This window comes from Hirundo rustica, chromosome 25, assembly GCF_015227805.2.
Source record: "Hirundo rustica isolate bHirRus1 chromosome 25, bHirRus1.pri.v3, whole genome shotgun sequence".
Taxonomy (NCBI): domain Eukaryota; kingdom Metazoa; phylum Chordata; class Aves; order Passeriformes; family Hirundinidae; genus Hirundo; species Hirundo rustica.
The window spans coordinates 210,366-229,689 of NC_053474.1; the positions used below are offsets into that span (position 1 = coordinate 210,366).

A 19,324-nucleotide genomic window follows, 5' to 3' on the forward strand; every position below is an offset into this window, starting at 1 on the left:
AGCAGATTTCATCACAGGCAGGAGAACCGGGCAGGGCTTTCAGGAGGTGATTTGGGATGAAAGCGCGGAGGGACGAATACGGTATCACCTCCTGCTTTGTCAGATCTGGAGCAGGGCCAGGAGAGGATTGTTTGCCCTGGCTCTGCTCCAAGCCAGAGGCACCACAATTGCAAACTCCCCCCCACTTCCCCGGCCCACGCAATCCAGAGCCCGCCCAGCCGACTGCTACGGGCAGTCCAGGGGAGGGAAAAACAACATTTTCCCACAAACCCGTGGCCTCACCCTTCCCCAGGCAGGGACAGGGCAGATCCTGGAGCTGAAATTCGGCGCTGCCCTCACCACCCTGGCAGGGCTGTCTGTGTCCTCACGCCTATTGCCCCACGGCGGGTCTGGGAATGCGGCTCAGCCCTGCAAATCCCATGGGATGGGGCTCCACGAGGCTGCACCTGCCAAGCTGACAGCTGGGACACCCTGGAGCTGCTGCTGTCCCCTTGAGTCTGTGCCGCTCTGTGTCACCAGGCCAGCGGGGCTGAGGGACACCAGGGACGGAATCACCACCCTGCTCTGGAATCAGCAGAACATCCTGATGGTTTAGCACCACACACCACCAGTGGGCTGGGCCCTTGACATGCCTCAGTTTCCCCACCCATAATGATGCTGCTGCGCTGGGCACTCACTTTACAGAGAAACCACAATGAGTGATAATTAATATCGCACCAAACGTGCCGACAGACAGGGACACTGCGTGTCCAGGAGCCCCCTGAAGTCAGGGCTCCCCTGTGGCCCCACAGAGTGGACACAAGATTTGTTGCCGCTGGACACCGGGCTGCTCCTCTCTGGTGTTTTGTATTTTGCAGAGAGGGTGATGGGGACCAGGTGAGCTGCTGTGGCACAGGGTGGCCCCATGGCCACTGCAGCCCTGAGTTCCTCGGCCCTCGCTCTGAGGGATGGGATGAGCCACCCTGCAGGTGCCAGCCCCGCTCCCACCTCTGGCCGCTGGAACCCTTGGATGGGCTGCACCCGTGCTAGGAAACAAGGAGCTGGGATGGGAAAACCCGTGGCTGGTGAGGCAAGGTCCTGCCCTTCCCCCGGGGCCAGTCCCCAGGGCTCCAGGGAACACAATGCCTTTGTTTGGGACTTGGCCCCAAAACACCAACCCTTCAAAAGGCCGGTCCCCCCTCCTCTTCCCCCAGCGATGCTAATGTGCCAGGCCTCTTCTCATGAACCCTGGGAGAGATCAGGCTGGTAGACAGTTTCACCACTTGTTAAATGTGTGTTAAGCGATCTTGTGAGTAGACAAGAACAAATACAAACAAGCCGGGCTGGAGAGCCCCTGCCCCTCCGCCCTGCCTGGAACGCACCAGCCCCAAAGCCTTTCTTCTCTAACCACTTCAAACTTTCATTTCTTCTGAAGCCACAACAAGGCACACTTTGTAAAGCAAATGAGTAAACAGCAACTTTCAGCTTAAAAGGAAAACAAGGGGGAGGGACTGTTTTTAATTACTGGATTTTTAAAAGGGCTTTATTCTGTTAATTGCTTTCTGTTGTAAAATGTTCTCCTGCACACAGCCCTGGTTCTAGCTGCTGGCCAGATGGCACTGGAGAGGCAATGACAGCCTGTGCCTGCGCTGCTGGGGTACACGAGTGCCTTTAGCGTTCGCAGACATCACCCCCGAGCCCTCCCAGCCTCATGGAGGTGACACGAGGCACCGAACCTCCCTCAGACGCGGCCGGTGGTTTGGCATGTCCAACCCCCGTCACTTCCAAAGCTTCGGCACGCACGGAAAAGCCTCTGCAGCGTTTCCCGAAAGGGGCTAATTGCTGCTGATTGCCTTGGCTGCAGTGTCACCTCCCCAGTCCGCGACGTTCGTGCGAGGTGCTGGGATCAGCCCGCTCCCACCCTCTGCGTCGGGGCAGGGTGACGGGGCTGCGGGCTCTGGCGTGCGTGGAGGCATGTGGGGCTCTCCGTGCGCTGCAGCCGTGCCAAACGGATTCCAACTGCAGCCCTGATGATCACAACCAGCCTGGGAGACACCCCGAGCCCGCGGAAACAGATGGATTAAAAATAGAGAGCTGCGGGGTGCGCGGGAGGATCCTGAGCGGGAACGCCACCGGTGAGGTTGTCACTGTGCTGGGGACAGATGGCAGGGAAGGGGCAGGGAGAGGTGGCAGCAGGAGCCTCTTCTCCAGCTGGATCGGGCCCAGGAGGGGAAGAGCGAGGGAAGGAAATGGAGCAGAGATGGCCTCGGGCTCCTGGCACATGAAGCCCTCACTGCCCTGGGTGCTGCAGGGGTTTCCACAAGGTCCTGGTGCCTCAGAGGGGGCCCAGACAGAGCAGGGGAAGAGGGGGAGAGGTTTGTTCCCAATGTGGAGCTGACAGGAGCACACACTCCTTCCTCCTTTGCCGCCCTCCGGGAGGGAGCGCAGACGTGTCTGGGGAAACAGGGACAAGGAGGCTCCCAGTCAGTAGGGGACGGGATCATCCCCTGGCCCTTCCAGCACAGAGGAGGGGAAGTGCACATCCAGAGGGCTTTCAAAGCCACCAGCCCTCGGCCACGGAGGCCCCAGGGTCAGGGATCACACAGAGTTCGGGGCAGAGGTGAAGCTGCAGCGCTCGGGCTGGGAGCCGCTCCCTCCAGCACTTGGAGCTCCGGGCTTTGCCTCCTGGCATCGCCTCTCCCCACTTCAAGTGTCCCTCACCAGCACGTGCTGCTGTTTTCCATGCTGGTGCTTCCCACAGGGTCATTAAAGTTGGGAAAGACCCTTAAAATCGAGTCTAACCATTAACCCAGCACCGCCGTGCTCTCCACTAAACCGTGTCCCCGAGTGTCACCTCCACATGTTTTTGGAACACCTCCAAGGTGTTTTCGAATCACCTCCAGCGATTCCACCACTGCCCTGGGCAGCTCATTCCAATGCCTGACCACCCTTTCAGTGAAGATCTCTTTATTTTTTTGTAATATCCAACCTAAACTTCCCCTGGCACACCTGATGCAGTTTCCTGTCGCTGTTCCCCGGGAGCAGAGCCTGACCCCCGCCTGGCTGTCCCCTCCTGTCAGGGAGCTGTGCAGAGCCCGGGGGTTCCCCCTGAGCCCCCTTTTCTCCAGGCTGAGCCCCTTTCCCATCTCCTCCTCATCCGACTTCTGCTCCATGGAAGCTGCTTTGATCGGGAAATCTCCTCCCAAAAAATAAACTCAGGAGAGAGCAGTGGCAGCCAGAGGTGCTTCGGAACCCGCCGTGCCCAAGGCACCAGGCAGCTTCTGCTGCCTTTCCCTGCGCCCACGGCGGCAGGGGTTCTGCTCCTGCCAGCAGCCAGCAGCTGCCGCTGAGCGCTCGCTCGCTCGCTCTAATTGAATAGCAGGAAGTTCAGTCTCGTTCCTTCGCCTTTCAGGCTGTCAGTTGGAACAATCGCCCACCTGCGGCACCACCCCGGGGATATAAATAAGGAACAAAACACAATCGCTGCCCGAGGAACGGCTGGCGTTCCCGGCAGATCTGCGATACCGAGTGCCACGGTGCGTGCCCACACACGGGACAGGCGTCGGTGCCGCGGCCGGACACACGGACAGCCCCGGGAGCGGCTTCCACGCGCGCAGGAGGCGATGCGCGGGGCGCACGGCACACGGCGAGGAGCGGCGAGCCGGGACTCGGGTGACAAACGCCGCGCCCAGGCGGCTGCCAGGCGCTCTGCCGGGGTGCCCGGTGCTCCCATCCGGTGCTGGCATTGCCCGGCAGCTGCCCCGCGTCTCCAGGACAGAGCCCGGCGTGTGCTGGTGGCTCCCTCGCTGCTTTTTTCCCGTTTCTCCGAGCGCTGCCAGAGCGGCTGCGAAGCCAAGAGGCAGCGAGAGCTCCTTCCTGGAGCTGCGCCTCGCTCGCCGCCACCCAAGGCGCTTCCCCGCCACCTCCGGCACTCGCATCATCAGTTCACAGCCGGGCCCTGCTCCCGCCGGGATGCTCCCGAGGCCGCGGCCGGCGCAGCTGGGCTGGATCTGACAGCTCCGCACAGCTGGAAGGAGCGCAGCTGGGGACAGGGATGGAGGGAGCTGCAGCGTGGACCCCCCAGGAGCGGGAGAGGCGGCGGGGAGGGCAGTGGGAGCCACCAGCGCACGCACTCGCACGGGCCAACGCTGCTGCCACAAGAGGAAATTATTAATTTGCTGGGAATAAAGTCGGCAGCGAGTCAAAAACCGTCCTTCTCCCGATGTGCTGGAGAAAAGGCTCCCAGGCCCCCCAGGCGCCCTCCCTGCCAGCAGCCCTGTTGCCTTAGCAGGGGGGTACGGGCCTGGCACACGGGCACCACGTCCCCACGGTGATGGAACCCATCCCATTCCAGGATGGAACACGGCCGGGAGTCACCCGGACACGGGAGCTTTGCTCCCAAGCCCCGGTGCCACGGCAGGGGATGTGTCCCCCTCCCTTGACACCCTTTGTCACCCCCTGTGGCGACACTCACGGCGCTTCCCTGTTTGTTTTCCCACTGCTGCCACGGCCGCCCCCCCTCCAGCTCCCAGAGTGGAGCCGGGGTATTCAGGGCTCGGCAGCCTGAATGAAGCCAGATCCCTGGATGCATTCCTGTGGTTGTTGCTTTTTTTTTTTTCCCCTTTTTCTCTTTCTTCCCCCCTCCTCTTCTCCCTCGCTTGGCACAAGCTAAAGGATTCAAAAGGAAGCCAGGCTTGGCAGACGCGGGGGGAGGAGGGAGTGGGGAGATGAAAGAAGGCCTCTCTCCAGCTTTCTCTTCCAGTTCCCACACTCAGCCGGCGCGGAGAGTTCCTAATGATTCCCAGGCGCACCTGGAGGAGGCCGGCGAGGAAGCGGGGCCTGTTTGTGCAGCCAGCAGGACAAGCCCCCGTCACCCCACCCCTGCTGTAAGGGATCCCCGCAGCTCCCCCAGCCGGGTCACCCCGGGTGACAAAGTGCCTGAGATGGCGTTTAAGGACCGGTGTCCCGCGCCACAGCTGGCGCTGAGGAAAATCTCTGCGTGCGCAGCTTGGTGGGCTTCAAGGAGCTGCCCTTCCCCATGGAGGTCAAACCCCGCGGGGGAAGGGGCTGGGGGCAGCCCGGGGGCTCAGGTGACCCTGTGCTGAGGCAGAGGCGCCCGTTCACACTCCCCGAGCCTGAGGGGACAGAGCGCCAGGTGGCACCGTGGAAGGCGGTGACGCCGCTTAGGGCACCAGGAGGGGACATCGGCCACCAGGTCACCTCCGGCGGCACCGCACAGCCCTCCACGCCCTCTCGTGGCACCTGCTCAGCGCCACAAGTGTCCCTGTCCCCGTCCTGTCCCCAGGAGAAATGTTCCCCGTTCCCTGGGGCAAACGCATGCCCAGCAGGATGGACAGGAATTCCAGCACGGACAACAGTGCCCACTTGTGCTCCAATTCCCACCAAAAGTCTGCACAGGTCGGGGAAGCCAAGCTCCCCTCGTAGTGCAATCGGAGCAGATTTTCCCTCATTTATCCTCCCCGTCATCCACAGCTTCTCTGGGCAACCGGTGACAGGGCCTCAGCACCCTCAGAGGGAAGGATTTCTTCCCAATAGCCAATCTAAATCTACCTTTCTTCAGTTTAAACCCATTCTCCCTCATCCTATCACTCCATGCCCTTGTCCGAAGTCCCTCTCCAGCTCTCTCATAGCCCCAGAAAGTCCTGAGACAGCCCCTCTTCTGCTCTGCTCTGCTCTCCTCCCCGGGGATCATGGCACAGCCCCATCCGGCACAGCACTGCCAGCAAAGCTTTGAAGTGCAGCCCCGGTAACGGAGCCTTCGCTGCAGGAATGGGAAAACGCCAGGACAGGGAGATCTCCGCCTCCATCCCTCGCTGCTTTCAGCAGAACTGGGAAAATGAGGCAGTTTTTTTATAAAAGGGATCTCTGGGCAGGGAACAGGGTGGGTTTGCTCTGTGGTTCCAAGATCTTTGCCCTCTCGTGTGTGGCTGCAGCCCGGTAGCCAAAGGGTCATTCCCACCAGCATGGGTGGAAGTTCCCACAGAGCCATTCCTTAAGGACCAACACCAAGGGAGAGCCACGATTCCCAGTCAGGGCTGGACAATTCCCAGTTCTGGAGAGGTGGAAGGTGGTGTGTGTACCCCACTGACTCCTCCTGGCAAGGGACCAGGCCCTAACGTGAACCTCCTGGAGCATCTCCCGAGGAGCTGCCCCAGCGCAGAGCTGCCCCAGCACGGAGCAGCCCCAGCGTGGAGCTGCCCCAGTGCAGAGCTGGCACAGCACGGAGCTGCCCCAGTGCAGAGCTGGCACAGCACGGAGCTGCCCCAGTGTGGAGCTGGCCCAGCACGGAGCTGCCTCTTGGCAGCAGGAGGCTCCGGCTGCCTCCGCCAGCCAGCAGCTCCACACACACCCCGTTGAGTCACGGCTTCGTTGGTGGCCTCGGCGGCGCGGGGTGGCCCTGGGTGCGCTCAGGGGGGACCATTTTAGGCACTGGTGACAGAGGTGTCAGCAGCCACGGCTAAAAATAGCGGTGTCGAAGGGACGTGATGGCCGGGCCGCTCAAATCCTGGCACGGGCCCGCCGGTGCTGATAGCAAGTGCCCTTTGCTTGCTCTCCTGCCGTCAGGTCCCCTTATCTGTCCTTCCAGCCCTGGGTGTCTCTGTCACCCTGTCACCAGGTCTCCTGCCCTGACATTTTATCCCCCTGGGATGGCTGCAGGCTCCTGCTCCGGGTGTAAAACTAAACGTGCTGCAGAGGAGTTCCCACCTGGGCCACAGGACAGACCTGGGTTTTTGTGGCTCCCACACACCGGGATCTGCAGGGGTTTCACCGCACTTCAGAGCAGTTTCTGCTTTCCCTCCTTAAGGAGCTGGAGTTATCCTCCATTCCCTCTGGATCATCCATCAGTTTTGGATTCACCATCCTAGGAAGTGTCCAAGGCCAGGTTGGACGGGGCTTGGAGCAGCCTGGGACAGTGGGAGTTCTCCCTGCCCGACCTCCCTGCCATGCTCATCAGGGGTGTCCCACTCTCTCAAGACATCCCACAAGTTCTTGGGGTTAAATCCTGGATTCCTCATGAAAAGCAGCTCCTGCTATTCAGGGCCGTGATTACCTCGGGAACATCTGTGCTGACAATTGCTGAGTGGCAGCATAATTCCCACCAGCTCTGCCTCCGCCTCCTCCTCCTCCACGGGCTTTATCTCAAAGCACGCTCCCTGCAAAGCCCTGCCATGCCTGATGAAGGGAAAAAGCCCGGAAAAAAAGGCAGCAGAATCAAAACCTCAGGCGTGCAGCAAAGCCGAGCCAGGCGTCCCAAATCCACCTGCACAAACCTCCCCCGTCCCTGGCAGATCTCAGCGTCAGCCCTCACAACCAAGGGCTTGGGGCTGTCCTTGCTGCTTTTGGCTTTGCCGCGGGCATCCCGACCTCCCAGGACTGGATGGACACACCTGGACTTTCCCCTGTGCATCACAGGCTGGAATCGGGGCTGGAATTTGATTTTGTTTGTTGTTTTTTTTTCCCTTCCCCTCCAAGCATCTGGTGGAAGAACGCGGCAGGATCGGGGATGGGCTGGGGAAATTATTCCAGCAAAGCGGGAGCGCTCTGCCGAGCGCCATCCACCCCTTAAATGAGGACCCATAGCAGGGATGCTGCCCCGGGGCCTACGGACATTCCTTGGCTATATTTGGTGATGGATGGGGAATTTGCTGCTTCCCCTCAGCCCATCTGTTCCCCTCATCGGCGGGGAGGAGCCGGCGCCAGCGCTGCAGTGTCGCCGCTCGCTCGGATGGAGCCGGTGCTTCAGCAGCCATAAATCTCCTCTGCTGAGCTTTTGCTGCCTCCCACCTGTTGGCTGGGAGAAGATCAAGTTGACAAAAGTCTCCTGCCGAGCTGTATTTTTATCCAGGGCTTCATCACGAGCCCCGGTGCCCCACAAAAGCCGCTCACGAAGCAGAGGGAGGTGGCTGCATCACGGCGCATCCCACCCCTGGAATCCCACCTCTCCCACAGGTCTCCCGTTGTAAATCTGGGAGCTTTAATCGCATTTTCTGAATTCCCTTAAACCCCCAAACCCCCTTTTCGTTCTTGTCACCCCCGCCCCATCACCATGAAACCCGGGAGGTCCCAGGCAGGGAGCTCCGACCCTGCACCGGGCAGCCAAAAACTGATGGCGGGAACAGAGGGAGCCGGGCTGGGACCAACACGGTTTATTTACGGAAAAACACCCCGAGGGATCCCATTAACATGGCAAAAAAACCCACCGGAGGACAATGAAGTGAAATCCACGGCAACAACACGCAGCAGGAAAAGTCCAGCGTCAGCCAGGGCAGCAGGAGAGGCAGGACCCCGCGGGAGAAGGGCTCATCCCCGAGGATGATCCCAGGGACGCGCCCCAGCCCGAGGGGACGCGAGGGAAGCACACAAGCAGCAAGTCCTGGTCTTCCAGTTGTAGTAATGGAGGAGGGAAAAAACAAAAAAAAAGAACAAACCCAAAAAACAGAGGAAGCCGCGTGGATAAAAGCAAAAGGGGCAGCCACGGTGGGAATGGAGAATCCTCCCGGCTCGGGCAGGATTTGGGGAGGTCTGGCTCACCTGGGCCCATTCCTGAGCCCCACATCTCCCAGGGAGCCCCATGGCTGCCCTGGCAGCAGGAGGACCCAAAGCAGGGTCACTCAAACCCTGTCCCCAGCTTGCACCCAGCTCCCTGCGCCCCTCAGCGCCTGGAGAGGCAGCAGGAATCGGCTAAAATCCAGGGTTCTGCCCCAAAACCACAACCCACTGCTTCCCTGGGCATCCATCTCCCCCTGCCAGCCCAGCCCTGCCAACAGCAGCGTCACCTCTGGCCCATCCCACGGACACAGCCCGTGTCCCCGCTCCCACTGGCACCCGGCCCCGGCCCCCAGGGCTGCCTGACAATTCCCTTCCTCCCGCAGCATCCTCCCCCTGCACAAGCCGGCCTTGGCTGGGCTTCCACCATCTTCAGGAAACACCTTGGAAATGTTTACTGGCTGTGCTCCCCCTCCCAGCTGCCAAAAAAGGTCTCCAAGATCCAGTTCAGATCCCAAAATCTTGGCTTCACATTAAAAAAGACGAGACCTTTCTATAAACCCCAGTGCTGGTGGATGCGACACTCAGAAAGAAACTCATTTCTCCCAGGATTTTTCATTTGTTTGTTTGGATTTCAGACCTTCCTCCGAGGTGTTTGTCACCCAGATGTGACAGTTAACAGTCTGCCAAAGAATTTTTTTGGGGGGGGGAAAGTGCAATTTGCTTTTCACTGCCAGAGCAGGATTTAGTGCAATGAGAAAAATCTCCCGAGCCACTGAAGGCATCCCCAGCGCTTGGTTATTTACATATTCCTCAAAAGGGTGATAACTCCAGCTCCAGCCTCGCTGTTTGAGCTGAAACCTCCCTGGAAAGAGCCAGACACAACTTGGAAAATTTCAGCCCATGGAATTTGTAGAAAACTGTCTGATAATATTGACAATGCTTCCTGCTCCGCCGTGGGGTGTCGTGCAAAAGAAAAAAAAAAAATACAGGAAAAGAAAAACTCACAAGGAAGAAATAATCTTTAAATTTTCCTCCCGAGTGTCTCCTTTGGGACAGGGCTTTGAGCAGAAACGTCAGTGTGATTTTCACACCGGTTTCTCTCCCATTGATTTCCCATCCTGTTTTTCAATCAGAGATTTGGTTCTCTCGCAGCATCGCTAACAGAGGTGTCTATTTTAGGAAACACCAGAGGTTTTAAGAAGCTGAGGAGAAAAAGATTATCAACTCATATGGGCTCAGCCTAGAAAGGGAGAAAAAAAATCCTTTAATTGAAATCCCCAGGCTGAAATTCTCTGCAGATTTGCCTAAATGGACTTCAAATGATGTCCCTAATATATCAGGGCTGCTTTTAACTTAATTCAAGCCCTGGGCATGTGTCTGCAGCCCCTGGACAAGCTGGGCTTTGGATGCTCACTGAGATTATCAGTTTAAAGTGCTAAATCATGCAAGTGTGAAACCCAAATATAAAAACCTGGGCCAACAATACACCAGCCCAAAGCTCCAAGCAGGAAACAGGATTTTTTTTTTTTTTTTTAATATGCTAAGTATTTGTTTCTATTTTCCCCAATTTTAGCTGGCAAAATCTAAGGGACAAACATTGAGTATTTTGTGGTTGGGGAGCAGCAGCTGGGACTGTGAAAGAACAACATCACAGTTTAATTCCAGTTAAAAGGGACAAAATTTTGTTTCAAAGCTGCTTGGAAGGTTTTTGGGTGCTCCCAACTTTCCAGTTCAACAGTTCAGCCTAAACATTTGCTCGGGGAAGCAAGAAGGCTTTGGGAGTCACTGGGGGTTTTCAATAAATAGGTTAAACCTGCCTGGCACACAGGTTCCACACAGGGCAGAGCCATCCTCCAGGGATTTTGCCCGAAGCGAGTGCAGAGCGCACGGACGAGCCGGGAAAACGTCTCCTGGCACAGAGGAGCCTCCGGTCCCACGAGGGACGGGGACAACGCCACAACACCCCGACGAAGAGAGGCACCAAGGCAGCGTTCCCTCCTCTCTCCCTGCCCCGAGGCGGGGATGAACTCCCGTTCCGTGGTCAAACATCCCCTGCGCGAGCGGGGAGCGCGGCCCGTGGGACGGGGTCCGCGTGGGATGCCCCCGCCCCTCTATTTGCTGTTGGGGCTCTGCCGCTCCTCCCGCGCCGGCCTCTTGTGCTTCTGGGCCACGCCGTAGGGGACGTGGGCGGCCACGGCGCCCATCTCCTGCGCGCCCTCCACGTGGAACATCTGGTCGTCGAAGAAGATGTGGGGCCGGATCTTCCTGAGCAGCGGCCCCTTGGGAGCCCCGGCCAGGAACAGAGCCTCGTCCGTCTCCAGCCCCCAGCTGCGCAGGGTCTTGAGGGCGCGGGCCCCCGAGCTGGCCGCACTCCGCGCCGTCACCAGGTACGTGCGGATGGGACACTCCAGCCTCAGCCCCTTGGAGTAGAACTTCTTCTGCAGCTTCCCCAGCGCCTCCAGGAAGCCCTTCAGGGGGCCCTGGCGGGGCAAGAAGAAAGCTCCCCGTCACCCTTCCAATCGCCGCCTTGCTGCTGCCGCCCCTTCACCCCAAAAATGACCCCAAAGCCATTCCCCGGGCCGGCAGCCACTGCCCTGCCCCACCTCGGGCTTGATCCCAGAGCCGGCAGCATCCCACGAGGGCTGCCTCGCTCCCAGGGCCTCCTCCTGCCTTCAGCCCAGCCCTACCTGTGCCAGGGGCTTGTTCTCGTGAGCCTTCTCGTGCTCAAAGAACATGTCCAGCCCGTGAGCCTTCACGATCTGCTCCGACTCGTCCGAGAAGAGCACGGCGTCCCCGTCGAACGCCACCCGCAGCTGCTTCTCCGACACCTCCAGGTCCCTGCTGGGGCTGAAGATGGTGGCTGCAGCGATCCCTGAGCATGAGGCAAGAGGTGGCAGTTATCCAGGGATCCGTCCTCGTGGCTCAGCCGCTGAGGAGCAGAGCGAAAACACGACGGGCTGGGAGCAAAACGCCGCGAGGAAAACGCGCCCGGGAGCACCCGCAGCTCGGCCCCGAGAGCTCCCACGGCAAAAACAAACCCCCAGATGACAAATCAGCCTTTGCATACAAGAACTAAGGAGGAAAAAACACCGCCTGTGCCTCGGGAGAGCTGTGGAGCCGGAGGAAAAGCTCATTTCTATGGAAACCGGAGGCTCTTTGGAGCACCAGAGACATGGGGCAAGGCAAACCGTAAGTGCCTGTCGGCTTAGGGACACGGATTTTGGAGTTATCCTTCCTGGGATCAACCCCCTGAGGGCTCCAGGCTCCCCCCGCTGCCCCCCCTGAGCTGGACCCCAGACTCACCCTCTTCAATGGCCCCACTCACTTTCTCAGCGTCGGAGGAGAGGTAGAGGTTGGTGTGATAGGCCTTGAGGTAACCGATGGGGCTGTTCCCTCCCGTCATGCAGAACCTCTCGATGAACAGATCTGAGGCAAGGGGGACCCCGGGGTGAGCCTGGCTGCCCCCAAACCCAGCCTTGGTTCTGGAAGGAGTGGGGTTAATTCTGGTTCTGCTGCCCTACAGCAGGGCCAGCAGCCAGAGCCCCTCCCCACCAGCCAGCTCCTGCTCAGCCCCCAGAACATCTGGCACAAGCGGGGAAAAATGGGAGCAAACATCTCCTTTTCTCGGTGCCAAGCAATGACACCACCCAAAAGCCACCAAAGGGCAGCTTTGTCCCCATCTCACCGTAGTGGTTGATGCTGTTGATCAAGCGAACCCCGACCTGGGCGTGGTTGTTGGTCATGAGGACGATGTCGAAGAGCTCCTCGCTGTCGGGGTAGAGCTCCCGGAGCTGAGCGTTCACTGCCTCCAGAGCCTGCAGCACCCGGGAGAGGCGCTGGGCGTCAGCCGGGCCCCCAGGCGCGGCCCTGACCCCACTCCCACCCAGAAAAACACTCCTGGTCACCAAACCCACAAACCTGCCCAGCCCCGAGTGTGGTCCTCACCCCTTCCCATCAACAGAACACTCCTGGTCACCAAAACCCCCACCTCAACTACACCCCGAGCCAAGCCGACACCAGCTGGGGAAAAACAGATTCATTCTGGGGGGGAAATCCACCTAGCTACTCTTCTGATTTCAAACACAAAGGGTTTGGAGCTATTAAATGAGGATAAAGTAGCTCAAGTTACGGATGAGTGTTTTTCAAGCAATCAGAAACAAGTCTTGCCCCACAGAGCTGATTAATTCATTCATTGGGAACAGGTTCCAGCACCCAAAACTGCACTAACTGGTACAGGAGTTAGAAATTATTTTTCAAGTTTGAAATACCTCATTTCAACACGCCAGGATTAGAAATTGGCCGACTCGAGAGCACGGCTAAACTCAGCCAATTTACAAGAATAAATAAATAAATTGTAATAACGATCGTAATTAAAAAAAGACAATTCTCTAAAGGGAAACTTTAAATGTGATCCAAGGAGATGATTTGTTCAATTCTTGGGCTCAAGATGGAAAATCCAGTCCTGGAAGCAGCACATCACTTGCTGGGAGTTTCCTCTGCCCTCTGTTTGCTCCGTGGCTCCGTCCCTCCTGCCGCGCTGCACGTGTCCATCCTGGCCCCACGTGAGCTCTGTCCACTCCCCAAATCTTCTGGGGACCGCAGTGCACTGTGGCTGCTCACCTTGACGAAGGGGAAGGCGGCCCCGGGGAGGAAGGGCTCGTTCTCGTGGTCCAGCTGATATTTCACGTAGGCCTCCACGCCCTGCTCCGTGTAGATCTTCTGCTCCTCCTCCATGCGGAACAGCGCCCGCGAGGACACGGCGATGGTGATGGCGTTCTCGGGTTTGGGCTGCGGGCAGAGGGGAGAATCAGGGAGGCAGCCCCTGCTCCCAGCCTGGGCTGGCACCCCTTCACTGCCCGCCTGGAAGGCGGGTGAGACCTGCAAAACGATCGGAGAACATCCGATCTGTTTGATCTGCATCCCAGCTGCATCCCAGCGCCTCAACAGCTGAGGCCCTGATGCTCTGTCCCCGCACATCTGGGACACCTCAGATCCCACTGCCGAGCCCTCCCGCTGCAAACAGGCTCCCAGGACCCGTGCAGACCCCAGGAGGAAGCGCTGGGATGCAGAAGGAATTTGTGTGGCTTTTCCCACCCCCAGCCAGGAGAGAGCCGCGCTCTGCGGCTGAGCCGGATCCGCATCCCGTGACGCCGTCCAGATGTGACAAACAGCCCGTGCCAGCTCAGCTCCTCCAAACGCTCGATACGGTTATTGTGGGTGGAAACACGACAAACAGGTGGTGCAAGCAAAGATTTATGAGTCATTATTATTAACGTTCGAGGGCTCGATCCAAAACCCAAATCCAAATTCTCCTCCGGCTGAAGCCAGCGAGGCGTCTCCAGAGGGACTCGGCAGGGACAGAGGGGACAGTGGGAAAGTCAAGCTCATCTTGACCCCCACCCTCCTCCCCCTCTGCCCTTGCAGGGCAGGGAGAGTGTTAATCCCCATCACTCACTCGCAAGCACAAAAATAAGTTAATTACCCATGGCCAATGAGAAATCCTGGCTGCCAGGACAGCAAATCCTGCAGAGGGACAGTGGCACGGGGAGCCCTGTCCCCTACAGAGGAGTCCAGCGAGCAGGACAGGGCTCGGGGGTCTCTGAGAAATCCCGGCAGTCAGCACTGCGGGAACACCTCACCCCCTGCTCCTCCGTGACTTCCAGGATCCTCTGTGCCACGCTATCCATGAGTAATCCTCCGGCAATGCCACCTGCCCGGGGTGGAGGCTGCCTCCTCCAGCTGCGCCGCACACCCGGGTGCTCCAAAGTTCAAGCTCCCACCCTGCCCAGGGCTGAACTTTCCCGGAGCAGCAGCCTGGCGAGGCCGAGGCGCCCCATCCGCCCCGGGATTCGCTCCCCGCGGGGCTGGGCTCGCCCTGCTCCCGGCCCCACCCAGGAATGAGTCAGTGGCAGCCTCCACGCCATTCCCAGCGCCAGCCCCGCAGCGGGTCCGTCCCAGGCACCTCTCCAAAGGCTGCATCCGTCCCCAGAATACCCCAAATCCCCAGCAAAGCGATTAAACAGCGGGCGATTAGGACGAGACCCAGATTAGCTCGGGCTGAGATCACTGGGGCCACAGGGATCCCTTTCCTACAGCATTTTCGAGGGAATCAGATCCCTTTGGGAAGCGACTCTTTTAGGAAAGTGAGGGAACAACCCCCAGGACAGGCAGGGCTGGTCCAGGACAGCAGCACCAGTGAACCACGGCCGGGTCCCCACGCAGTGTCAGCTGTTAACTGGTCACGGGCCAAGCCTTGGCACTTCAGCTCATTAATTAATAACTCTGGTGTCATGGGCCATTTATTAGCTGAAAATATTAATAACTCTGAAAGGTCTTGGGACATCCGGCCATTAGCTGGAGTCCTGCTGCTCCATCCTGCTCCCGAGTCCCTGCAGTGCCGGCTTCAAAGAAATCTTCCAGGTGTTTGTTCCCTGATCCTGGACCGGGGTCAGCCCTGGAGGGAGACTCCCAGGAGAGAAAACAGGTCAGCAGCCCAGATGTAACAGCACCGAGGCGCGTTCACGGGGGTGAGGAGGATGTTTGGGGCCACAAGCCAAGCCAGGTGCCCAGAGGGAATTTCCATCTCCCTCTCTCGCTGGCACACACCTTCCGCACCTTGCACAACAGCCCCGGCTGCTCAAGGTCCCTTCCCCGCCTCTGAAAGGCACCAGCCCTCCGGGAGGTTCATTTAGGAGGCAATAAACACAGCAATAAAAATAACCCTCAGCTCGGGGCCCGACTGTGCCCCAGCGTGGGCTGCCGGAGCCGCGGGCGCCTGCGGGCAGGGAGCCTCTGGGAATGGGACCACGGGAGCACTCACACTGCCGGATCCTGCCAAGGGAGATTTGCACCTTTCAGAGCACTCGGGGGCAGGAAAGTCTCAGCCGGGCGCGAGCGCAGCTCCCAGCTCCGGCTGGGCTGGAAGGGCCCTGCTGTTCTCTGGGAAATGCTGACATTTGGAAAACGAGGCGATTCTGCGCTGCAAGGAGGGATCTGCATTTTGACATTTCTTTCAAGTGGAGGTTTCATTTGGAAGCGTTCCCTCCTCAGGGTTGTTTGGATGCCTCTCCGTCCCCATTAGTGCTGCAGATGGTCATTACAGCGTTCAAAAATGAGCTTTAAAAAGCCTCAGCAACCACGGCACCTCAAATCCTCCATCTGAGTGCTGCGAACGACCCGCCCAACCCCACTTTCCCCAGAAATTGTGGTGTTTCAAGGCAAACACTCTTGTGTAACAGGAAATGTGTGCAGGGGAGGGGTCCCAGTCCTGGCTAGGATGTGTTTGGTCCCACAGCCCCATCCCACCACAGCCTCCTGCTCTGGCTGCCCGGCCCTGGAGGGTTTGGGCTGAATCACAAACTCTGTTTTGCCCTCAGAGCAGCATCCAAGGTCAGCCAAGGTCACTGAAAGCTCATCCAACACAAGTCCAGGCTCTGCTCAGCCAAATCCAACTGAATTTGCTGCCTGGGGATTCACAGTGAGCTCCTCTCCCTTCCCACGGGAAGGTCAGATCCAGCCCCGTCCTGAACCTCGAGCAAGAAATCAACGACGGGTTCAGGAGGAGCATGAACAGGGTGGGGGAAGGTCCCATCCCAGTCCTGGGTCCATCCCTAGGGTCAGCCAAGCAGGAGCGACAACCAGGGACATGTCCCCACGGCCCAGCCCTCTGAAGAGGAGCACCAGCCGTTGTCAGAGCTCCAGAAAGTCCACAAGGTCCAAACCCCACCTCAGAAGTGTAAAAAGACCTTTCCAGCAGGTTCCAGCTCCATCAAGTGCAAACCCCATCCCAGAGCCCAAACCCCCCCGTTTTGGGGTGAAGGTGTATTTTGGGAGTGACTGCAAACAGCCCAATTTCCTCCCTGCGGATCCAACAGCTGGCAGCCTTTAAATCGCTGCTCTAATCAGATGCAAATCCTAAGCAGCCCCCCAAGGATTAGAGGCAGACATTTGGAAATCCCACAGGCTCCTGGGATGTGCAGTGGGACCGTGTCCTCCCGGCCACGAGAGCCACAGGTGCCCACAGTGCCACCCAACCCCAGCAGCTCCACTGCCACCCTGGAGGCCACCACTGGCTGGAGCCACGCTGGGGACCCCATTCTGCCCCCCCTGGTCCTTTTGGGCTGCCTGGGGCTGGAGCAAACTCCATCCTAAAGTCCTGCAGGAATTCTGGCAGCCCTGGGCACTCCCCCGGATGCTGCAGAAGAGCAAATACTTGTGATTAATTCAATATTCAGAGGTGGGGTTTGGTCACAGGAAGGGAAGAGGAGGGGTTTGCCCCAGGGCCAAGCATCGTCCCCACTCCAGCAACAGCACCCCAAAAATCAGGCACACGGGTGAGATGGGTGGTCCCAAAGGGGACGAGCAAAGGAAGGGAGCCAGCAAAAAACCAGCTCCCACTGACCCCAGCCGGCGTCACCAGAGAGGCTGGGGGACATTTCCAGCATTGCTGAAGGGTGACAGGTCTCACCCCTGACCTCCCTGGCAGGAGCTGGAGCAGCCCTGGGAAGAGCTTCCACCACTGCAAAGCAGGAATGCCCCATTAACCCATTCCCCAGCCAGGAACGGCTTCCCAAAATCCCCCTTCCTCCTGGCACCTCGCAGCTCCCACAGCTCTCCCCGGCTCCTGTTTGGCCAGGACAGACAGACAGACCCCGCACCCCCAAGGGCGCAGACGGATGACACCAAACCCCATTTCCCGAGGGAGCGCCACCGGCCCCCTGCTCGGGATCAGATTAAAGTTCAGGGCGATGGCCAGGGCGGTTTGGAGTTTTCCAAGAACATTATTTATACTGCGGAAACGCGCCCTGCAGCCATCCATCACGGGCTGGCAGCTGCCGGGCGGAGTGAGGGCGGCCCAGCACGGGCCCCGGCCGGCCCCAGAAGAGGGGCGCAGCGCCTGGCATCATCCCCAGCCCACAGAGAGCGGTGGCACGGCCCAGCTCCGGGATGTGAGCGCCCGGATCTCGGGCTGCCAAGCACGGGGCTGCCCCCGTGCCTCAGTTTCCCCAGTTGTACAGCAGGGATGGGTTAGTGGTCAGCGAGCTGGCTGCGAGGAGAGGGAGAGGAGGAGCCCGGGCTGACACCCATCAGCAAAGCATGGCATGAAAGACAAGCAGCTGCGTCCTGCCACCAGGCCAGGCTGTCCCTCTCCTCTGGGAAGGGCACGGGCGGCAGCAACGCGCTCCGGCGGCGGGGCCGGGCCCGCGGGTGGCAGCCTGGTCCCGGCAGGGGAAGCTCGGGGGCTTGGACGTGTCCCCCGTGGAGAGGGGACACGCAGAGCTTTGCCACGGAAGGTGGCAGCTGTCACCGGGTCCCCAGCTGGCCGTGGGCAGCGCCTCTGCCAGACCCCAGGTTTTGGGGGTCCCGCGGCCCCGGGGGTGGCTGTGGCTGTGTCCGGGGGGCTGCAGGGGCTGCAGGGGCAGGGCCAGCCCGGCTCTCCCGCTGCCGTACGGGGATCCGTGCGCTTCCAGGCGCTCCCGTGTTTAGCCCGGCAGGCTCAGCCCCCGCCGGGTAACGCAGCCTTTCCCTGGGACGCCCCGGAGCGGGCGCGCCTGGCACCGGCAGCTGCACCCCCGTGACACCCGCAGCGGTTCCGGGCTGTCCCCGGCCCTGTCAGTGCCACCCCTCCCGTCCCCGGCAGCTCATGGGGCCACTCTGCAAGGACACCTGAGCCCAGCAGGGAGCCAGGAGCACCCCAGGGACCTGCAGGAGCCCGGGGGGGCCCGGAGAGACCCCACGGGTAACGCAGGGCTGCCGCGAAGGAGTGGGAGCACCTGGAGAGAGCCAGGGCATCCCCAAGGACCTGGGTGGAGGCAAGGGGTCAAAGCAACACCAGAGACACCATGTGGGGACCCCACGGAGCCTGGAGGAGAGACTCAGGGGGACCCCAAAACACGCGGAAGAAATGGGGCACCGGGAGGGACCCCAGAGAGCCTGGAGGAGATGGGGCAGCCACAGGCACCCGCGGGGGTCCGTGGGGGAATGCAAAGAAGATGAGGCACCCAGGAGGAGCCCGGAGAACCTGCAGGAGACGGGGTACCCGGAGAGCGCCGGGGCACCCGCGGGCGATGGGGCAGGCGGGGGCCGCGTCCCCCCGTGCAGGGAGCGCCGCGCGGGGCTCTCACCGATTTGGGCTTCTTCTTGGGGGCGAGGTTGTCGTAGAAAGCCTTGGCTTCGTCCCAGGGCCGCCCCGGAGCCCCGGCGGGGCCCGGCGGCTCCATGGCGCGGCGGCTCCGGGGCACCGGCGGCTCCGCTCCGTGCGCGGCCGCGGCTCCGCGCGTCCCGGGAGCTCCCGGAGCCGCGGCCGGCCCGGCGGAACGCGCTTTATAAGGCATCCCATGAAGCTCCGGGCTTTCAGTCCACCGGGACACGGATTAACCTCTTCGGGGCCGAGCGCTCCTGGCCGCCGCCGCGCTCCCCACGGCGATGCCGGGGAGCTGCGGGGAATCGAGGGGGGAGCCCCGCTCCGGGGCAGAGCCAGCGCCGCGGGCAGCGAGCGCCCGGGAGCGAGGGGAAGGGGCTGGGGACAAAGGTGGCGTCAGCAGAGCCCCGGGAGGACACGGAGCGGGAGCGATGGGGCACCGCCGGGGGACCCCGGCTCCTGCTCGTCCCAAGCCGCGGGTCTCTGGGGTTTGGCCATCCTCGAGAGCACAGCGAAGGGCAGGAGGGTGGCCAGAGCTGGGAGCTGGAGGGGATGGAGCGGCCTGGGTGGTGGCGGCAGGGGAGGACAGAGGAGCGGTGGGACCTCGCTCCGTGCCAGGGTGACCTGTGCCATCCGCTGGTTAATGGAACGGGTGTTAATTAAGGCTCTCCACTCCCACGAGTGCCGGTGCGA

General features: G+C 60.3%; 1 protein-coding gene across 1 annotated transcript; it reads right to left on the reverse strand.

Annotated features, from left to right (window-relative positions):
* Positions 1-8,144: 8,144 nt before the first annotated feature.
* On the reverse strand, positions 8,145-18,748 carry NT5C1A (5'-nucleotidase, cytosolic IA). Its single transcript, XM_040086365.2, has 6 exons — positions 18,615-18,748; positions 13,111-13,278; positions 12,176-12,305; positions 11,794-11,916; positions 11,178-11,362; positions 8,145-10,970 (listed from the first exon to the last, which is right to left on the reverse strand). Exons 1-6 carry the CDS (start codon positions 18,708-18,710, stop codon positions 10,602-10,604), a joined length of 1,071 nt encoding a protein of 356 aa, XP_039942299.1. The 5' UTR covers positions 18,711-18,748; the 3' UTR covers positions 8,145-10,601.
* Between the last annotated feature and the right edge of the window lie 576 nt (positions 18,749-19,324).

Coding starts and splice junctions, on each gene's coding strand:
- NT5C1A (XM_040086365.2), bottom strand. CDS start 18,710: ATGGAGCCGCCGGGCCCCGCCGGGGCTCCGGGGCGGCCCTGGGACGAA. Junction 13,279..18,614: donor CCAAGAAGAAGCCCAAATCG/GTGAGAGCCCCG, acceptor CTCTGCCCGCAG/CCCAAACCCGAGAACGCCAT. Junction 11,363..11,793: donor GAGTGGGGCCATTGAAGAGG/GTGAGTCTGGGG, acceptor CCTCATGCTCAG/GGATCGCTGCAGCCACCATC.